Genomic DNA, 20,040 nt, shown 5'->3' with positions numbered 1-20,040 from the left:
TTACATGAACACGGTATGGGCTCTGGCAGTGTTTAAAGACTGGTTAATGGGAAAGAAGCGTAAACGGACAGTTACAGAAAACCTCGATCAGTCATCTTAAGTTACAATGCTATTGCCGCAGTTCCAGCCATTGGTACACCATTGATCTGACATTTCTTCTTAGCTGAAGCCATTTTTTTACATTTAATAAAAGAATATATATAAATGATCTTTGCTGTAATTTTACCATTGCACATGCAACCATTGAGATTTAGAAGCGGAAACCATACATTGTTGCGCATGCGAGTAAGTAAGTAGATTATTATGAACTTTTTTTAACTTTCGTTTTGATTTCTTTATTTTTAACCACTTCTTCTTCGTCTTGATTTCTTGCTAATTCCATGTAAATGTGCCATACTATTATACTTACATTTCAATATGGCAATAAATACTCCAACAGTACTGCTTTAAAAAGGGAAAATAATATGTGAATAAAGTTTCTTCTCCCTGAGTGGAACTGCCCTCCAGCTCTTTGTCCCATGAACATCAGACATAAAATAACAACTAGGGCACATTTCATGGCCCGACATAAACTCATTGGAGCCAGGTGAAGATGGAGAAGCCCCCCCCCCCCCCTACTGTTCCTATTGCATCTCCAATGAATTCCTGGAGGTGCCCCTCTGGAGAGTAGCATGAGCAGAGCTAAAGGAGTCCTCTGAGCGTGGCCGTCCTGCTACGGGCTGACAGTCATGTGCACGGTAAGCCACCTCACCTCCACACACACTTCATCAGCCTGTGTCACCAGGAGTTAGTCATAGCCCCGCGATGGCCAGCAGCCAGCTCGGAAAACTTTTATCAACGAGCTGTCCTTTAAACGCGGGGTGACATTTAGGATGAACCATCATTTGTCACAAACATGCAGAGAATGAATTTATAGCATACACTTCCTCTGGGAGTGATGCACATGGAGGAGGGAGAGATCCACGCTGCCTTTGATGGAAATATCCAAGAGGGTAAGAAGAGCTTGTCCTAGAATAGTGTTGTTTGTGTTTCCTGCAAAGATTGAAACAGGATGGAAGGGGAAGTGTGTGCAAGCCAAGTTGGGAACTTTAAGTTTCAAACTAGCTCTATTAATCAGCTTTGGCAGTGGCACTTTAATGTATGCCAGGAGGATGAAATTCATTTCAATGATCAGGGACGGATTGTACAAAAGGGAGGAGAAACCATCAGCAACAAAAGACTTCAGGATGGAGATTAGTGACTGAAACTCAGCAAGAATGGAAGTATCTTTTGGGTATTAGGAGACAAACTAGAGAGAAAGCAGGGAAGGAAGAATTTTCACAGAAATTAACAACATTAAATTAAAAGTAAAAGAGGGATGGAACTTAAAACAAGAAGCAGGTGACACCGACCAAATAAGAGTGGATGAATAAAAAAACACTAGTGCAATTTTGGGGAAAAACACCAAAGGCTTTTTCTGAGGAGAATTGAGTTCACTTGATACGAGTTGATTCATTGTTTATATCCATTTTAACAACACATATCTGTATTTTTGTTCACTTGTCAGAGGACTTTATGTCTAGAAAGTCTGTTTACATCTTAATGAAAATAAATATCAATAAATACAAAAAACAAAGATGAAGAAAAATATAATATTTCTTCCAAAATAAAAGGACAAAGATTAAGACGGTATAGCCGCTCGTTAGCATTTCTTTATGTGTTTCACATGTATACAATGGTTCTATATAAAAGGAAGGAAGATAAGCCAAGCCAGATTTAATTTATCATTGAAAATTGCCAATTATGCAACTGCTAAATGAAAAATAAATGATCCAGGTTGTGAACTACTTTCATTGTTTTTTTTAATGGGACATAAATCCAGTAAAGGTTATCTAGGGGCCACTGAGAGAGGAAGCATACACAACCATAACATATACATAAGTGTTGATTGTGAATACACAGAACACAATTACATTCCTCACTCATGTTTCATATTTTTCCATTATATCAGAGTAGATTTAAACACTTCACAGTCAGTGACCCTTTTGCACAATTGTTTGATATGTAATGCATACTTGGCCTACCTCCAATGTAATCTCTGGCTCTGGAGTAGAGCTCTATACACACAGAGGTCAAATGGCTGGGCTTCAGACCAGCCTTCAAGGACACGTTGCTACAGATTCACTGCTGCATATTATGACTATTTCCATTATAGAATGATCTTTATATTGTCTATATTAATGTTTAAGTCTATATCAAATATATCTATAGATAAAATGAAAAAAAGAACAGTGAAAAGGTCTCATTTAAAACCATTTCTGAGCTAATGACGATGTAAATTGCTTACTTTTTAGGACCAACACTCCAAAACGCAAAGAACTTGCTGTCAAATATGACAAAGAAAAGCAGCACATTCTCACTTTTCAGAGCCTGAAACCAAAGATTATTTGGGGATTTTCTCGGTAAATGACCGAAATGATGCATCCATTATCAAAATATTTCAATCATTGCACAGACGTGTACAACAGTCACTCAAAATATATTTTTTATATCTACTTGAGGCAATAGTGTCTGCTGTATTGCTGCGTATATTCTCCACCTTTCTCTGCCAAAAAACAATTTGAATGTGTGAAATCGCTACCCATCAATACAACCCATCTGTCTGCTCCCTTTGCTCTCCGTCTACTTTCTCCTTCAAACTCTCGTCTTCTTCCCACCTTTCTGTCCGTAAGACGCTACATGTGATACTCCGAGCTCAGCCACCTGTCTGCCTGCTGTACATGAGGTAAGGTTCAGGACAGGAGAAAAGGGAGCTTTCTCCTCTCCGCCAGGAAGGAAACAAGCATGGGGCTTTTAATTAAGAGGGCCAGGGGTGGTTGGCCACTACTACATTAACTTAAGCAACTTTTCGCAAGTTCAGCTAAGATTTAGATGCAGCAGGAGAGCCTGAGAGAAAGGACAGCACGTACAGTTTACAATAAACTGAGGGTTAATAACTAAATAACTGAACATCTTTCTAAATGCAAAATCTGAAGGCATAACATTAAATCCCTTTCTGCCCACATTTCACACCGCTCTATGCTAATTAGAAGTCATTTATCTTAGTTAAGACACAGGAAGTAACCTCTTATTTTTCAAAGAACACTGAAAGTCAATCAGATGGTAGAGAGGAGCTGAGAACAAATTCCCAAGAATGAAGCTTTTCATAATGTGCTCATTTGTCATCGACTCTAAGCCGCACTGTTCTACACCAAGGTGGGCATATCACGTGCCACCCATGACAATATGATCACACTTATCTCACCTGTGGCTGTGAATCTCAATGCCGAGCGCGACGCAGCCATGAAATAAGCACGTATTAGCTTTGATCACCTCGGAACAAAACAAAGGCTGGTGCTTTATTTACATAGTAAATTCAGTCTCATGGAATTGGATTGATGTACGCCATATTCAAATGCATTATCTAATGACTATCACCAATTGAAACCGATAACACAAGCAAATGCATCAGCCTTACACCGTGTTTTAATCTAAACATTATTGCTTGCGCCTTACTTTATGATCTTTTTACGGATTGACAAGATGAAAAAGCCTCTTTAAATTATGTCAGCTGATGAAGTCTGATCTCATACATTTCTACATCTTCCATTACAAGCCAGCAGCAACAAAGCCTGTGCAGATATCTGTCAGAATATGGTGATTACATTCACTTCTAAACACATGCTGGGGCACGGAAACACTCTCCCGTGCATACAGTATGAGGCAGCATAACGGGAACTGAGTAAATTGAGCATGTGTCAAATGGCCACATATCACGTCCGCATAACTATGCCCGTCCATCCTGAAGCCTGTGATTTATATTGTCTTGTATGGGGACGGCAATGACCTTGTGAGGAATGCCTCAACTTTACAACCCCTCAGAGGACGCTCCTACAGCTGTATTCTCACCGCTGGCAAACAAAGCTGTTGCGGCTAAGCCAAGGCTGGCAGACACTCTCAATGCTCCAAGGAGTCATTGGCTGCATACGGAGAAGCACTCTTCAGAGGCTATCTCAGAAGAGATGGGATTCCTGAACTCAATTAATGAGGAGAAAATGGTAGAAGGTGAGGGGTCATCAATCTCATGTGCGATGAAGCAAGAGAATGCTGCAGGCTTGGGGGTCTCGCGCCTCGTAGGGGAAAACTCGGACCCTTAAACCATTGATGATGGTGAGAAGGTCAAGGACTTCTCAGCAAGAGGAGTGGCACTACTGCTTCTTAAACATATATGTCTTAGGGATATAGGGATGGGAATAACGTGCCTACATGACTATTGATTTCTGCCACATGTTTCAGTTTATTTAGGAACAGAATCATTGCAAATAGAAAAAGGCTCAAAAGCATGGTGCTATTGAAGTAGAGACGCACCTTTTTGGGGGGCGGAAATTGCATTATTGTGATCAAGAAGTCCATGTTAAAAGGCCATGTTAGCAGCTGTAGCGCAGCACAGTGTTGCAAGGCTAAATAACGGAGCTAACAGCTATCCGATAACGGAATTTAAGTTGAATTAGGTGTTTTAAAAAAAAATGGGGAAATGGTCATTTATAAAGTTAACATGATGTGTTCAAAGGGAAATGTAAACAGTTTTTGCACGAAGCAGTTGTTTGAAGATGTTATCACAGCAAATTATGATAGCTAGATATTACAAAGTGAACCGAGTGGCATACTTTGTCAATGCAATTTTTTTAACAAATATTTTTTAATGAAATGTCATCATAAATAACCTTTCAATGTAAACATCTCCCCCTGTAGTGGTTTTAGTGTACATCCAATCATTAATTAAGAGAGTCCCTCCTTGCGCGCTCTTGGATAACCTCTTAGCTCATTAGTAGCCCGGGCTCTTTGCCCAGTTCTCACCAGGGTACCACTAAGTTTAAGCTGTGGCAGAGCTCCATCACAAGAGACCCGGAGCTAAAGTCGAGGGCGGTTGGGCGACCCGTGATAAGTGGTCGCCTTGCCACACAACAACTACTGTGATCTGGAGATAGGACTTTCAGCAGGCACAGCATAGCGCTTATCACTCCACACTGCAGCTCAGGTTCACAGGGATGAGCCAGCCACACTCCATGACAACATCCGACAGCTTCATGAAAACATCAATTAGTCCACTCACTCAGCCGCAGCGCTGACAACTTCTATATTGTCAACAGATAAGAAGTTCTCTATAAGTTATAAGTTGATAACCTGTTTCTGCTTATTGATATATATTTTATCATATAACCTGTTTGTAAGAAGAATTATTGTTCCATTTTTATTATTTATTAAAAATCATGATGAATTTAACTTTAAAGCAATATTAAAAGTACACGTATATTATTTTCCTAAGGTATATTATTGGTAATTCAGGACAAAGACGAGCTTCATTTAGAAAATTCAACAAATGTAATATTTTTCGGAAATGAATGAGTAATGTAAATTAATCGCAATATTGACCAACATTATTGTAATTTTACCATAATCAAACAGCTCTATTTCATACTGCATCTGCACAGGACTGAAACCAAATTAAAAGTCCAAAGATTTAGGATTTAAAATAAAAGACTTAAAGTCAGACTAAATGGCAGTGCAGCTTTAATAACTTCCTTCCAACCACTATCGCCTTGGAACGAAGGAACCTCTGATGTAAACAAGGCACTGAGGTCACCGACTATAATTAAAAGCTTAGAGGCTATAGACCCAATTGATCATGTTCGGGGGCTAAAGCAGACATCCACCAAACATTTCCCTAATCACCCTGAAACTCATCTCAGCAGGAAGTCAACTTCTCATTACGCTAAAACATCGATACTGAGAAAGGATGGAGGACAGGGGCACTAACCAAAAAAAGGGGAAGCTTGAAAGTAGTATAGTATATGAACACATAAATATATTAAGTTATATTGAGTAAACACATTTCAGTCCGAATTAAGTAACTAATCTGCAAACTTTACTTTAGCACGTACACCGTTGTGTAATTTGGAACCATTGCTTAATTCAAGAACATGGTAAAAAGCCCAATTGCAGAAAGAAAAACAATAGTTAATAACCATTGTCTAATTTCTAAGAAATAAGACACTGTCAATAAGGAGTCAATAACAGGAAATAAAGTGATGTAATATCTATGACTACTTGAGACTTTGCAATGCTGTGGTTCTTGCAATTCAAACATATTGATCACAGAAGCCCCTGTCTCCAGTCTCTTTCTTAGGTTATCCAGAAATGATTAGCTTATCGGTGGCCATGATAGTGTTGCTATTTTGTTACATGTAAACAGAGTCCTTGGCTGACATTAGGCGTGTAATAAAAAGACAGAAAGTGATGTTTTCTGTTCTGAGGATTATACCTTCTTAAATGTAATAGTTCAGGACCTCTGAACTCTGGTTCATTAAGACCTGCTCACATTAACTGTCAAGTTGCACGCTCTGGACAAACTGAACTTTCCAATCAACCATCACAATGAGTCCCCCTGACCTTCAGAAATAATAGCTGCCTCCCTCTCCATTTAACACGGCGCTGGGCAGCTGTGATGTCCCTGCAGGCAGATTCTTAGCTCCTATTGTAGTAAACCAAGAGCATGAGACGGATGGAGAGTCCCATGGATCACTGGAGCAATCACTCTTTCAGTGCTTTTTCCTGATGAAGAGGGGGAACATGCTGCAGTGTATAACATTTCACATACATATTTATGGCGCGTTTCCACTGCAGCGGGTAGCTCGCTTTAAGCGTGCCGAGCCGTGCGGGGCCCGTTTTTGGTTGCGTTTCCACTTGGCCTAGTTTTGGCCCGGGGCTACTTTTTCACCTTTTTTCTGGCCCGACTAAATCGTGGTTCTAGGGCCAGGAACAACCAGGCTGAGTCGGGCTGAGTATGCTAAACTAGAGAGAGAATCGCTGGCAAGGGGCCTACAACTACAACAAGATGAACATATTTTACCGTGAATTAATTGTAATACACGTTTCAAAATGATGCCGAAGTAACAACATACTGATACCGGTTAGTAAAAACCATGAATTAATGCTTTGACAAGTCTGCAGACAGACGGCAGGCGAAAAACCCTTTTAAAATGCGTGTTTTCTAAATGTAGCTTGGCTAAGCTAACGTTATATATGCTCCGACCGTCCACACTCACAACAACGGCCTATACAGACATAAATAAACCAGCGACTGTATTCGCCATGACACAGGCAGTCTGTGGTTTGTACTTGTTTAACTTTTGTCTAGTTTCTGAACAGATATGAAGAGCTGTGAGCTCCGAGTGCTAAGAGCTAACGGCTGTGTTGTTTTTCTGGGGCTCTCATTGAAGATGACGTCACGGCTCCGCCTACACTGCGTTACTATAGTAACTGCCCCAAATCCTAAACTGTAATGGAAACGCAGCATTAAAGTGAGCCGGGCCTAATAAGGCCTAACCAAACCGAGCGAGGCCTGCAGTGGAAACGCGCCATTAGTCAGGTAGGTTACTTTGAAGATGCAATGATGTGAAATGTATTTCGCCATCAAGATTTGTGTGTTTTAAAATTGAAACCTTTAATAGTTAAAATGTTACTTGTAAAAATAACTTTAAAATGTTAAATAAACATAAAACTATTCTTCCAAAACTGAATCAATGGGATTCAATGTGATCATCATTATCTAGAGAAACACCATTTAAATTTAAAGGGTGAGTGTTACGACCCTGGTCGTTATGTGTATTGTGTGTAGAGATTTTTCCCTCCTCCTGTGTGTGTGTGTGTGTGTGTGTGTGTGTGTGTGTGTGTGTGTGTGTGTGTGTGTGTGTGTGTGTGTGTGTGTGTGTGTGTGTGTGTGTGTGTGTGTGGTGCCCGTTAGCTGATTAGCTACCTTCAACAGGCTGATTGGTCCACCTGAAGAAGAGGGGAGCATTTAAGCTGCAGCCATGCCGTCACTCTGCCCTCTCTCTGACTCAGCTTCTCCTGCTCCCAACCGTTGCGTATTTGTATCTGTCCTTTTGTACTTCTGTCCTTGAATATTTTGTAAACCTTGGAAGGATAGACATAACTTTAACCTGTCATTGTTGGACACGCCTTAAAGAGCCTGTGACAGCATCCCAACAACTGTTGTGCAATGAAATATTGGGCTACTAGTCATCTCGAACCGTCAGTTTAAAAAAGAAAAAGCGATACCGTTCCGTTAAATATCAATAATTTCGAACATCGCGGGGAAATTCCTTCGACTCATTTTGAAGTTTTGGGGGAAGCCGGAAGTGACGTCAATGCGGGAACGCTTCACTGTGCGGCGAGAGAGCCAAACACGGACAAAGTGTGTTGTCATGCGTAGAAATGGTGAATTACTGAGTTTAGGCACGTTAATAACGTTTTAATGAAGTTGACTACAGTATATTCATATTTGTCAGTGCTTTCATGTCAATTCGGCGAACATAAACATAAATGATCGTGGTGAAGATGATGATTACATTAGGATTACAAATCGGTAGTGAGAGCTGCTGAATTTCCTCCCGTGGGATGTGATATAAAAACAAATCGATTATTTTTGTAGTTGTAAACTCAAGTGGATGAAACTACATTTATTAGTGCTTTCATGTCAATTCGGCAAACATATGATACATTAAATGATCGTGAGAATGATGATTAAAAATCGTTTGTTTGAGCCGGTCTGCATTTCCTGATGAGAAAACAAACCGATGCTTTTTGTAGTTGTAGTACACCAACATGGATTAAACGTGTGTTTTTTCACCACAATGTTGGGGAAATTAATGGATAAAATGCACGGATTATTATTATTATTCCCACTCCGATCGGGACACTAGGTCCACCGTTTCCCCGCAGCGAGGCTCCCCCCGTTGACAGTTTACGTGGGCTGGGCTGGGTGCAGTGGCGGACTGGCCATCGGGACGAATCCCGATGGGCCGGTACCGAAGTGGGCCGGTCGGATAAGTCACTAGCACATCCCCCACTCCCCTCCGTTGACAATTTACTAGCGGTACCGAAGTGGGCCGGTCGAGAGTCCCGGGCTGATTTTTAGTCCCATTCCATGTCCCATACATGACCGTATGATCGCCCATATTGACGCACCTAATTCCTAAACTTCTAACAGATACAACATAAACCGATCCTTCAGCCTCATATGAGCTATCAGACACGTTCAAAATTAAAGTGTCATCGCTGTCTGAGCTTGCTGCTGTGTGCGCCATTGTGCGTTTACATGCAGATGCTGGGATCCTGAACGGTGCAGCTGGAGCGCTGTGCCCGCAATGACGTCACACATCATTTGGCGGGACTTGAAGAATCCCAGAGAAGATCCAGAAAATGGTCAACATTGAAGGGCAGATTAATGGTTATCAAAGTACACATATCCAAAATCAGTTCAGTAACGGTTTTCAAGCGGACAATATTTACTCAAATTGATGGGTTTGGATGATGGGGGAAACTCGTGTCACAGGCTCTTTAAGTCTACGTGAAAGTGTGAAACCCTTTTTCTTTTGGTTGGTTCTTGTTTTCTCCTGTTTTTACGTCAGTGAAGGTAAGAGTCTTGTATGTTTATTTTCTTATTTGTTAGGCAAGACTTTTGTGTTCAGAGATTTGTTTGCTTTGTGGGTTGTTGCACTTTGTTACAAAGAAAACTTTGGTAATTATATGTACCAAACGGCATTCACTGTCTGATTGTCTGTTCTTGGGAGTGGGAAAAGAGGAGAGAGTGCACACTTTGTGTTGCGCCTAGGTTTCCCTAGGCCTGGGCGTAACAGCGAGAGAAAAAAAAAATGTTACTTAAGGAAACACTAAAAAGTGGGTAAAATAAATTGTATAGGTCCAGTCTCCCTCTTTTTAAAAGTTTTAAGCAGCAAACTCTTATTAAAAAGGGATAAGCCACATAATCATTTTAAGGCATTTGTTAAACGATGATCTTATTATTTATTTTTTATGCAAAAAATAACAATGAGAATTGCATATTAAGTTCATATTGAAGTATATAACAAACAAGACTTCTAATGATCCTTCTGTTTTGATATGAGTAAGAATAAAACATAATGTAACCAATTATTTGATGTGATTTAAATATTTGGTTTCTTTGATTTGTTTTCATTCTTGTTGTATGCTCTATAATTTCTTAAATGTAAAGACAAGAAAATCTGTTAAACCAGTGTCATTAAAACCGTTTCATCAAGAAACACCATATCAAATAATTTTAAGTTCTTCTGAAATAAATGCGACAGCCACTGTCAGCGAGTGCAGATATATGCCACTGGCTCTGCAGTTAATAAAGACAGAAACGCCTCGAAGGCTCCCAACAACGTCTCAGGAGAGACGGACAGAAGTAATTAATTACTCGTTTGCCGAGTGAGGATGGCTGTTAACGTATTCCCTTCCTCTCAAACCACTCGATATCAATTAGAGAAGCTCTCTGCCCCTGTCAGGGTTTGGGAGGTGGTCATCCGGAGAGCTGATATATAAAACCATCCCTCTTGCTTTAGGTGGGGGCGGCCACAGGTTGCAGCAGTATTTACCTTTTAATTCATTTATCTATGTCATTTCCAAATAATTTCTATGTTTTTGTATTCATTTTGTTTGTTTTACCATTATTTTAGTTACATTTTTCATGTATTTTGCGTAATTTTCTTGGAGCAAAGAAAATTGGTCTCACACAGGCTAGTGACAAGTATAATCAATTTAAAATATATTATAGACGGCAAATGACCATACTCAAACTTCTGCTACCTACTGTAAGTTTAAGCAGTGCAATAACGGAGCTTACACACGGCGGCGTGCGTTGAAGCTTGCCGGTGGGCTTGTCTGAAGCTCGACCAACAACCAATCACATGAATCTCCCGCCCCGGACACACAAGCACGCGGTTTGATTGGCTAGAGCTTGTGCTGGCATATGATTTGATTGGCTGACGCTTCCGTCGAAGCTTCAAAAGTAGAACATTGCTCTACTTTTGAAGAGAGCAGGCGAGCAAAAGCGAAGCAGGCGAGCAAAAGCGAAGCAGGCGAGCAAAAGCAAAGTGACGCTCCCACAATGCAGTTCGGCACGTCACCCCATTCAAAGTGAATGGGCAGAAGCGTTGAAGCTTCAACACACGCCGCTGTGTGTAAGCTCCGTTATTGCAACATTAATGTCAGAGCTCACATCCTAAAGCAGTTACACAGTTTTGTTTAAATTCACAAATGTCACTTACTTTGCCTCGAAAAGGTTAATGTGGTCCAGTGAGTAATGATATTTGTTATATACAGCCCCATTCCTCTATTATTATTGTAACGAAAAAGATAGACATAAAGGTTAACAAGGCCTTGAAATTTCGAAGGAAACGAATGATGAGGAAGTGCATGGTGTTAAAGTCATCTACATTATGTCCATATATATGGAGGAAGAGTATACTAAGGGCAAGGTACAAAGGGGTGTTAAGTTTCTCTTTATTTGTGTGTATATATCATTTAAAATGACCGCCTTACTGCGTCAAACCTCGGCAGCGATAGAGCGAGAGGCCTTGCTTGTGCAGCTCAACAATCCTGCCACGTTCAAAGACAGAAAGCCTTTTCCATCTGGAGGTCATGACAGTGTGAATGCCTGAAGGAAAATGACATGAAAGCCAGATTTTTAAGAAAATAAATCATTTGAAAAACAGAAAGGCAAAGTATCTCTCTAAAAAATGATGCTCCATAGTTTACAGATGTTGTTTAGCAGTTTTATGTAGCAACTACTTTCTATCTAGCAAGTGTGGTTGAAATTCGTATATTAACTAGTCAAAGAGATGTCTTTCTGGTACTTTAATCTTTTGCAAAAGAAGCAACATGAAGAGCAATGTCTCCACAGCTGAGTGAAACTACTCAAACTGAAGAGAGAGCTTTTATACAGTGACAATGAATGCATGCTTAGACCCCGTCTACACGAGGACGATACGGGTTGTATCCGCATAGTTTATCTTGCGTATAGCCCTTTCGTTTACACGAGGCCGTAACAAAATGATAGAAACGGACCCGGCAAACGATAACAGGTCCCAAGGTGGATAGATCTGCAAACGGAACGCTCTGGGGGGTCAAACGGCTCCGTGTGTACGCCTCTATACGATCATTTTCTGATAACGATGAAATAGCCCTGCCTCCCTCTCCCCATGCCTCCCTCTCCCCATGCCTCCCTCTCCCCACGTCTCCTGCTCAGAGATCAGCTGCTGGGCTGTCAGAAGAGGGGGAGGAAAAGAGAGGCTCGGTTTATTATTCTTATATTATTATATAGAGTCGTTATCAATTTGTTTTAAAGCTCAATAAATAACAAAGAAGACCTTTTGACCGGCACTTTTCTAATTTTGTCCGGAAGATTTCAACTTTAACGGACATGTTGACCGGCGGAAAAAAATGTTAACGGAAACTCTGCCACACGGTCCCCTCGTCCCTTGGAAGAGGCGGAGAGGTGGGTGTTTTTCATCTGCTGGTGGACTACCGGAGAGATTTACAGCAGGAGCACACGCCGTCCACCGCGGAGAATAAACAGAAGGGCAACCATGCTCCAGGGTCTTCTTCGCTGCTTTTGGTGTATTTTGTGGCGGCACCACTTACAGGCCCGGCATATGTACTACAGCGTTTCCAGCGGTCTCGTGTGACCGGACACATTAATTGAGCCGAATGCTTGTGAACGGAAGACTTTTTTGAAAACGCATACGGTGCGTAAACGCAAACGTTCCCGTGTAAATGAGGTCTGAGTCATGAGATAACTGAGCCATGACTCTATCAGAGTACAATAGACCAATGACCAGATCACTGATCCCCCCTGTGGTCACATGGCACCTTGTGACTGATCACCTTCCTGAGTTCTGAGATTTACTGGCTTACAGAAATGTATTATTTATATGTTAAATATAACATCATAGCATTACATTCTCTGATAATCCTAATTTCCATTACAGAAACTACACCCTCCAACATTATCACTGTGAAAGATGTAGATGCTTCATTCTTGGCAGTGATATATAGTTGGCAGGTGTTGTTTGGAAGAAAGAAAATAGTTCATAAAACTGCAGAATGAGGTCTCCTCAAGAATAGCTCGAGTAACCGGGTCATGAATTCAGGAAAGAGACATTGCTGTTAAAGTTATTTTTTTTAAATAAACATTTTAAAAAACAGTAGTTCCATCTTGTGGAACATAATATTGAGGAGAAGGCCCTTGGCAAATGACATCAAACAAATAAGACTGATAAATCCAACTACAGGTAAGAGAAATATGTGTATTTTGGGTTGGCCACATGTCTGAGCCACACGCTTTAGTTTAAAGAAGTGAATTATGACATTAGAAACAAAATCCTCAAATGTGGTTGTTATACTCAAATTGTATAGATTTTTGTGTTTTGCAAACATGTGGATGCCTCTTTAGGCAAACAAATAAGTCAGTTTGATTTGTCCTGAATGATAGCACATGCCTTATCCCCACATTTTTAACATGACAGAACATAGTTCATCATTTTTAATGCAGATGGTAAATAAAAAGGTCACTGGTGTCTTAGAAATGTCAGGTGTTGAATGCTTCATTATGTATGTAGTGTAGTGTTGAAGATGTTGCAGTGACCAAGCAAAGTGCGTACAGATGGCCAAAGGACACACGCTGCCCTTTGCGCTGCTTCCCATTTAATTAAGGAACAATTAAGCGGGACCACGGGCAAAAGAAATGACCGCAGTCAGGAGTTCTGGGGAGTAGGAGTCACACTGACCCAAGCTAATGGCCACACCATTGAAAATCCCAGCATGCACAGCAGCAGGCAGCCACACCATCACTCATATTTGGTGTAAAAAAAACAGGGCTCACTGGACAAGGAGGTGAGTACAGCTGAGTGGCAACATCGGAGACAAGGCCAGAGGCGAGGGCAGGAGGATCCAGCCAGATGCTAACCCCGACTATCAACACCTACCCCCCCTGCCCCCTCACAGGGAAGCACATGTGACTGCAGGTGTATCTAGAAAGTGCTGAGTGATTGTGAGGAGGGGATGTGGGGTCATGCTTTAATGTTCAAAAAGCTCTTTATTTTTCTCATACTGCCTGTGCTGCAGCACCTATTTTCACCCTCTATCTGAAACCAGAGCTCTGCCTGCTCTGATTGGTCAGCTGGCCGGCTCTGGTGTGATTGGTCAACGGCTGAAAGATGTTTTGGAAATGTCACGCCACTTGAATATCCTGTACAATGTGCTAGCCAATAGAGTCTTATGTAGTGATGTCATTATGTTATGGAACAAAACAAAGGAGCCCAATGAAGGCGTTTTAGGCAGGGGGGTTGGGACTGTAGGAGAGAAACTTCGGGATTTTAGCCTTTGCAGACCATTTACTTGCACAAAAACCTATGTAACCCACTACAGGACAGGGAAAACTCAAGGAAGCGTAACAGGGCTTCTTTAAATCTGCAGATCTTAAGACCCAGGCACGTAAAACTAACCAAATTGAATAAGCAGTTTTCTGATTCAGAGAAAAGAGGCTGCAAACTGTTTTTTATTCATGAGTTAAGTCGCAACTGCCGCTATAAGAAAAAATAGGACAGTCTCTTACTGCCACTACACAAGCCTGCAGGGAATGCGGCATATCTAGAGTGGAGTTTTTCAGTTATTCACAGCTGCACTACAACACCTGTAAACACACCTTTAACTGTCAAGCATTTGATCTAAAGGCACAGTTTGTGATCCGCATGTTAACAGGGGAGTACTTTAGAGAAATACTGGGGCTGTTTCCTTCAGTGTGTGACAGCACCTTGGAGAGCAGAACACTACTTTACATTACTTTTAGCTGTCCAATAAAAAACACACACCTTAAGACACAGTGCCATCCCGCTATAATATTTACTCTTATCCCAGAGTAGCAGCTCCTCCAGAAACATTAAACTAACAATCTATGACTCAAACTGTTGTTACACAGTTATTTCACTATGTTGATTTAGGATAAACCAAATTATGTTCACAGAAAGTTTGTATGATGCATGGCGTTTTCATTTCTATTCGGATCATCGGTGCTCTTGCTTAATCTAACAGTGCAGGGGTGAGTTTGATAGAGAGGGAAATTATGGGCTTGGCTAATTACCTGTCTTCTCAATGTCATTTATTTTAATGATGTTTTCCATCATTAGTATGTCACTAAGCCAACACTGATTGAGTCAGACTAATGGAGAAAAAAAACTGAAAACTAGAAGTACCCTTCAGCTGTATTCCTCCGTCAACCGGTCTAGTCACAGTTTACATCCATGTCGGTCCAAAATGTCATCACTACATAATTTTTGGACTGGAGAAAATCCATTGTTTATAAATGTATGTGTAGAAACCACAGACAGTTAATGGCATGGCAAGTGCCCACTTTTTAATGTCTATATGATGATGAAGTTAATTCCCCCTTCGAATGATCATTGAAAAAACAAGCATTTTAAAGTGTTTCTGCTTGCAAGCACACTTGCACACTTGCCAAAGCATTTATTCAGGTTTTTTACTAATCGTATGAGTATGTTATTATTTCTTCATCATATTGATATGTGTACTACAATTACATTCTTGCAAAATACAGTGCCTTGCAAAAGTATTAACTCCACTTGGTGTTTTTCCTATTTTGTTGCATTAAAACCTGCATTGATTTTAATTTAGATGTTATGTGATCCACCCACAAAAAAAAATGGGGAATTAAAAACAAAGAATAAGCTTGTTTTAATTTTTTATTATAAAGAAATAAACTGAAAAGAAGTGTGTTCATATGTATTCATCCCCTTTGCTATGAAGCCCCAACAATGACCTTCAGCGTTAAATAATTGGTTAAATAAAGTCAACCTGTGTGCAATCTAAGTTGTTGAAATGTATTGCAGCCTACCAATGATTTGAGGCTGGACAGAGGTCCACCTTACAGCAGGACAATGAACCAAAGCATACTGCTAGAGCAAAATGTGAGCGCGGAGCGCGTGGAATTTTTTAGTGCGTGCGAAGTGCGCCCCGCCAATTTGTTTCTATGTGTCTGCCAGCACAAGAAAGGCTCTTGAAGCCTAGTACCAGGGCCGGTTCTAGCCAATTTGCTGCCCTAGACGAGATTTTATATATAAAGAATAAATGAAAAATCTCTACAAAAGACAAATACACTACAAAAACAGAAATGTATTGACATAGGTAATATACGTCAAAATGGCTTCAAATGTATTAAATATTGTATGAATATGTTTGAATTGGGGAAGGACATCACATCCTCTAGGGGGGTCCGGGGGTATGCTCCCCCGGGGAGATTTTTTTTGAACATTTTAAAGTAAAATGCTTCAATCTGGTGCACTTTAAGCACACATTACTAGAGACCTGATCTAGGGGGTACAACTCTAAAACACCCATATAAAAAAGATCGGTTTACATTTTAATAATCAAATAAGTATGTGAACATAACCAATAACCTACCATAGCCAATAACAAATAAATGTAACTTATTTTATTTTTGTTGTTCATTCATATCTTATTTTACCTTGTTAACATTTATTTATGCATATTTTTGTATCTCTCCAACTTTAAACGATAGTTTTGGTTTACTGTCCTATAGTATACATTGGAATGATTTCAAACCTGTTTTTATTTATCCTAATAATTATAAAGGAGTGCCTTGGAAATATGTGTTTACATAATTTGTGGTCAAAACGTTTGAGACCCACTGAGATAACTTAGACTAAAATGAACTCATCTAAAACACTCGGAGAGTCCTTTACCTCACTGAGCCTCTCAGTCTGACAGGAGAGCTCTCCTCCACCCTGGTTGTAGAAACATCTAATTCTTATATCCGTTAGCGCAGCTAGCACCAGATTCTAATAACAACAGCGCCGGTACTGGTGTTCTCTGGTGTGTGTGTGTCGGGGCCGCCACTTATTATTATTTTAATAAAAAGTACCTGGCTGGCGCTACCCTAGCAGCAGCGCGCATATTTCAGCAGCGGCGCTGCGCCGCCACTATTTGTATATACTGTAGGGGAAACACTGGAATCATATGCCATTTTTTGTCATATCACTTGAATCTGGAGGAAGCCTTGGAGTAATCTTAAATCAGAGTTCAGCAAAAGCAACAAAATCCGTCAAATACGCCATGGGAGGGTAAAGACGGACGAGGGTGCAGCTCAATAATCCCGGTGTAATTTAGCCAGCCAGCCAGCCGGGGGGCAGTATACGGATGCTGCTGTGATTGTGTGTTGTTTATGCGGGCTAGCGAGCGGCAGTGCGCCATGATTCAGTGGTGTTGTGATTTTAACAGCAGGGCCCAGGACCAGCGGTTTATTTTCGCCCGTCGCCCTGTGAGTGACGGTCCAATCAAGCTTGGGACGGGCTGTCAAGCCTGTCAGGCTGAGGAATGAGAGGAGATGGGAATCAAAGACACAGAGCAGGACCCAACCATGATGGACAGACCTGGGAGCAGCAGCCACACAGCCGGGGCAGGGAGGGAGGAAGGGATAAAAGACAACGGGGGTAGACACCTGAGAAAATGGAAATACTTTTTGCTAGAAAAAGAGTAAGCGGAAAGAAACAAAATAATTTGAATTGAGGGAGACGGGTGAAACGTAAAGAAAACCCTGATGTGTGAAGGAGTCAAAATCTTAAATAAATGTAAACTGAGTATTCAGTGTTAGTGAGGATTAGTTTATTCTTACCAATCCAGCGCATCAGTGAGGTGAGAATCTGGAGATATTTGGTCTTCTGGGCATTGAAGAAGGTGAAAGGCGCCAAAAAAAGAATGAAGACGGACTGCAGGAAGGGACAGAGAAAACATTTAGATTACAATCATGTATAATTCAAAACGGCTTAAATTCCCCTTTTAACTAGAATGGTACTCAGAGAACACACACCAATGCTGCGTTCAAATGTTCCTCAGATGTTCCTATTGACAGAGTTGAGAAGTTGTTCCTCTGACTCTGGCGTGTTAAAAGGCTTATTGCTTTAATGCAAAAACAGCATTGACGCCATTTTTTTCAGTATTTATATATAAATACATGAATGGATCTTCTGAAATGATGAAATGTGAAACAAAGATTTCTATGACTTTTCAAGGGAGCATTAAGTTAATATTTCCAGTCTGTAACTCTTTGAAAATCTTCAAGTGGAACATATTTTGTGTATCACCCCTGTCATTTGGATGCATCCAAAATCTAATGGTTTTGTCTCTTTCCCATACCACACCCTTCCACCAAGTTCCATGAAGATGTAAATTCTTTAAAGGCCGACAGACAGAGAAACCCAGCAGAAAAATAATCCCCTTATAGGAGGTAATTAAGTTCCCATCAGCAAAAACACGTGGGTTTGTTATCCTGGCTCCAAAATGGTAGAATGAGCTCCCCATTGACATCAGGACAGCAGATAGCTTACACACCTTCCGGCGCAGACTGAAAACTCATCTCTTTCGACTCCACTAGAACTATAAACAAAGCACTTATATACTAATAAAGGGCTGGCTTATCTAAAGCCAGTTGAGTAGCACTTGAAATGTTTTTGCTCTATGAAGCCTGATGTACTTATATGATTCTGTTTTCCTCAAGTTTGTATTTTGTTGGTCGAACGCACTTATTGTAAGTCGCTTTGTCAGCTAAATGACGGGAAACAAATGCATCTTCATGTAAGAAAACAGGTTTGAAGTGATGACCTTTCTTTACTATCTAATAATAAGAGAAGAAACACTGAAAAACCGAAGAAATAACAGTAAAATGTCATTAAATGCCTTGACGGCATAAATGCAAATATATATTATCATGAAGTGTACAATCCTACAATTGACATTATTTGTAATCAAAAGGTTTCTGAGACTGTATTTACTCAAAATTACTGTTCAGTTTTTTTTTACTTTTGATTGCAGAAAACAATTTATTTGAAGGCTTTTCCTTTGGCATTAAGAAATTGTGATGAACCATTTGTTACCATTTTAAAGGTTAAACAAAGATCAATACATTGGAAAAACAACCTGCCGTCAACATTGTCACATTATCCCACTTTGTGTTACTTTTACTTCCCTGACATGTGGTTTTAAAAGGCCAGTGGAGACACATCAGGTGTCACAATCCCATCAGCCCTCTCAAAGATAGGCGACCAGATTAAGAGCTGCTCCAATCCACAGTCCACCAAAAATGTTCAAATCCTCTCAGCCCTCAACTCTGATTGCCTATCAGATACTTTTCTTTATCAAGAGCTGCAATCAGATACAGTCCCAGCTACTGTAGCTCCAATTCCATCAGTCCCCTCACGCCTCCCCCTCCTCCTCCTCACCTGACACTCTCAGGTCTGACTGCACACTTTGAGTGGCATGTGATCTCAGGGGCAGTCACTCGTGTGCCATTTCATCTGGAGCAGCCTGCAGGGTTTCAACCAGGGACCCATCCAGACACACCAGTGTGAGGGAAGGATAAGCCTTCAGGTCAGTGTGTGAAATCGGGTGTATTGACAAGTGGGTTTCACATACATGGAATTTGCCTCGTTGTTTTGATGCATAATGATAGTAATAAAGAAAGACCAAAACATTTCAAACATTAAAATAAGCCAGTAATGCAAGTTGAATATAAGAATATTGGACACTGTATTATTTCAGTGGTTAAAGCACATGCCTAATGACTGCATCCCAACTTGTGTAGCACGTCATACACCTCTTTTCCCCTAATTCCAATCTGTCCTAATAAATAAAGGCAAAATGCACCTGGCATAACCTTTAACATTGCAAAACAATCTTTCAGAGTTTTCATAACTATGAATCATCAATCAGTCAGGAATATATAAATATAAATACAAATTGAATGTCCTTTGATAATATCATACTAATATTTTAAGCACTCATGTTTGCCAATGTGCAAACAATTTTCATTATTACACTGCTTATTTCAATACTTGATTCTGATTGGTCAATATGGACATTCAAGAGGTCTGCTATTTTTTTAAGCAGATCGCTGCTAGGGAGAGAAGACCATTGCTAAGGAGGACGCTACTATAAGCAATTTTCATCAGCTTTGGCAGAAAAACTTCCATCAGTGCTGCCGTTTTAAGTTACGTTACTGTCGCCGAAGTTCCAGCTGTTGTTACGCACTATTTTTGTCAGTCACAGCGGAACGATCATTTTTAAATCAAT

The 20,040-nt window shown here is 40.5% G+C and overlaps 1 protein-coding gene across 1 annotated transcript in view; it reads right to left on the bottom strand.

The window, feature by feature from the left end:
• tmem104 (transmembrane protein 104) overlaps positions 1-20,040 on the bottom strand; it is a 101,566-nt gene that overhangs the window by 8,201 nt on the left and 73,325 nt on the right. The window contains exon 9 of the mRNA XM_034206207.1: positions 17,588-17,681. Within this exon, the coding sequence (XP_034062098.1) occupies positions 17,588-17,681 (94 nt within the window). The remainder of the gene's footprint in view (positions 1-17,587; positions 17,682-20,040) is intronic.

The sequence above is a fragment of the Gymnodraco acuticeps genome, unplaced genomic scaffold (genome assembly GCF_902827175.1).
Source record: "Gymnodraco acuticeps unplaced genomic scaffold, fGymAcu1.1, whole genome shotgun sequence".
NCBI lineage: Eukaryota > Metazoa > Chordata > Actinopteri > Perciformes > Bathydraconidae > Gymnodraco > Gymnodraco acuticeps.
The sequence above is the reverse complement of the archived record's forward strand: the minus strand, read 5'-3'. Positions and strand labels throughout refer to the sequence as shown.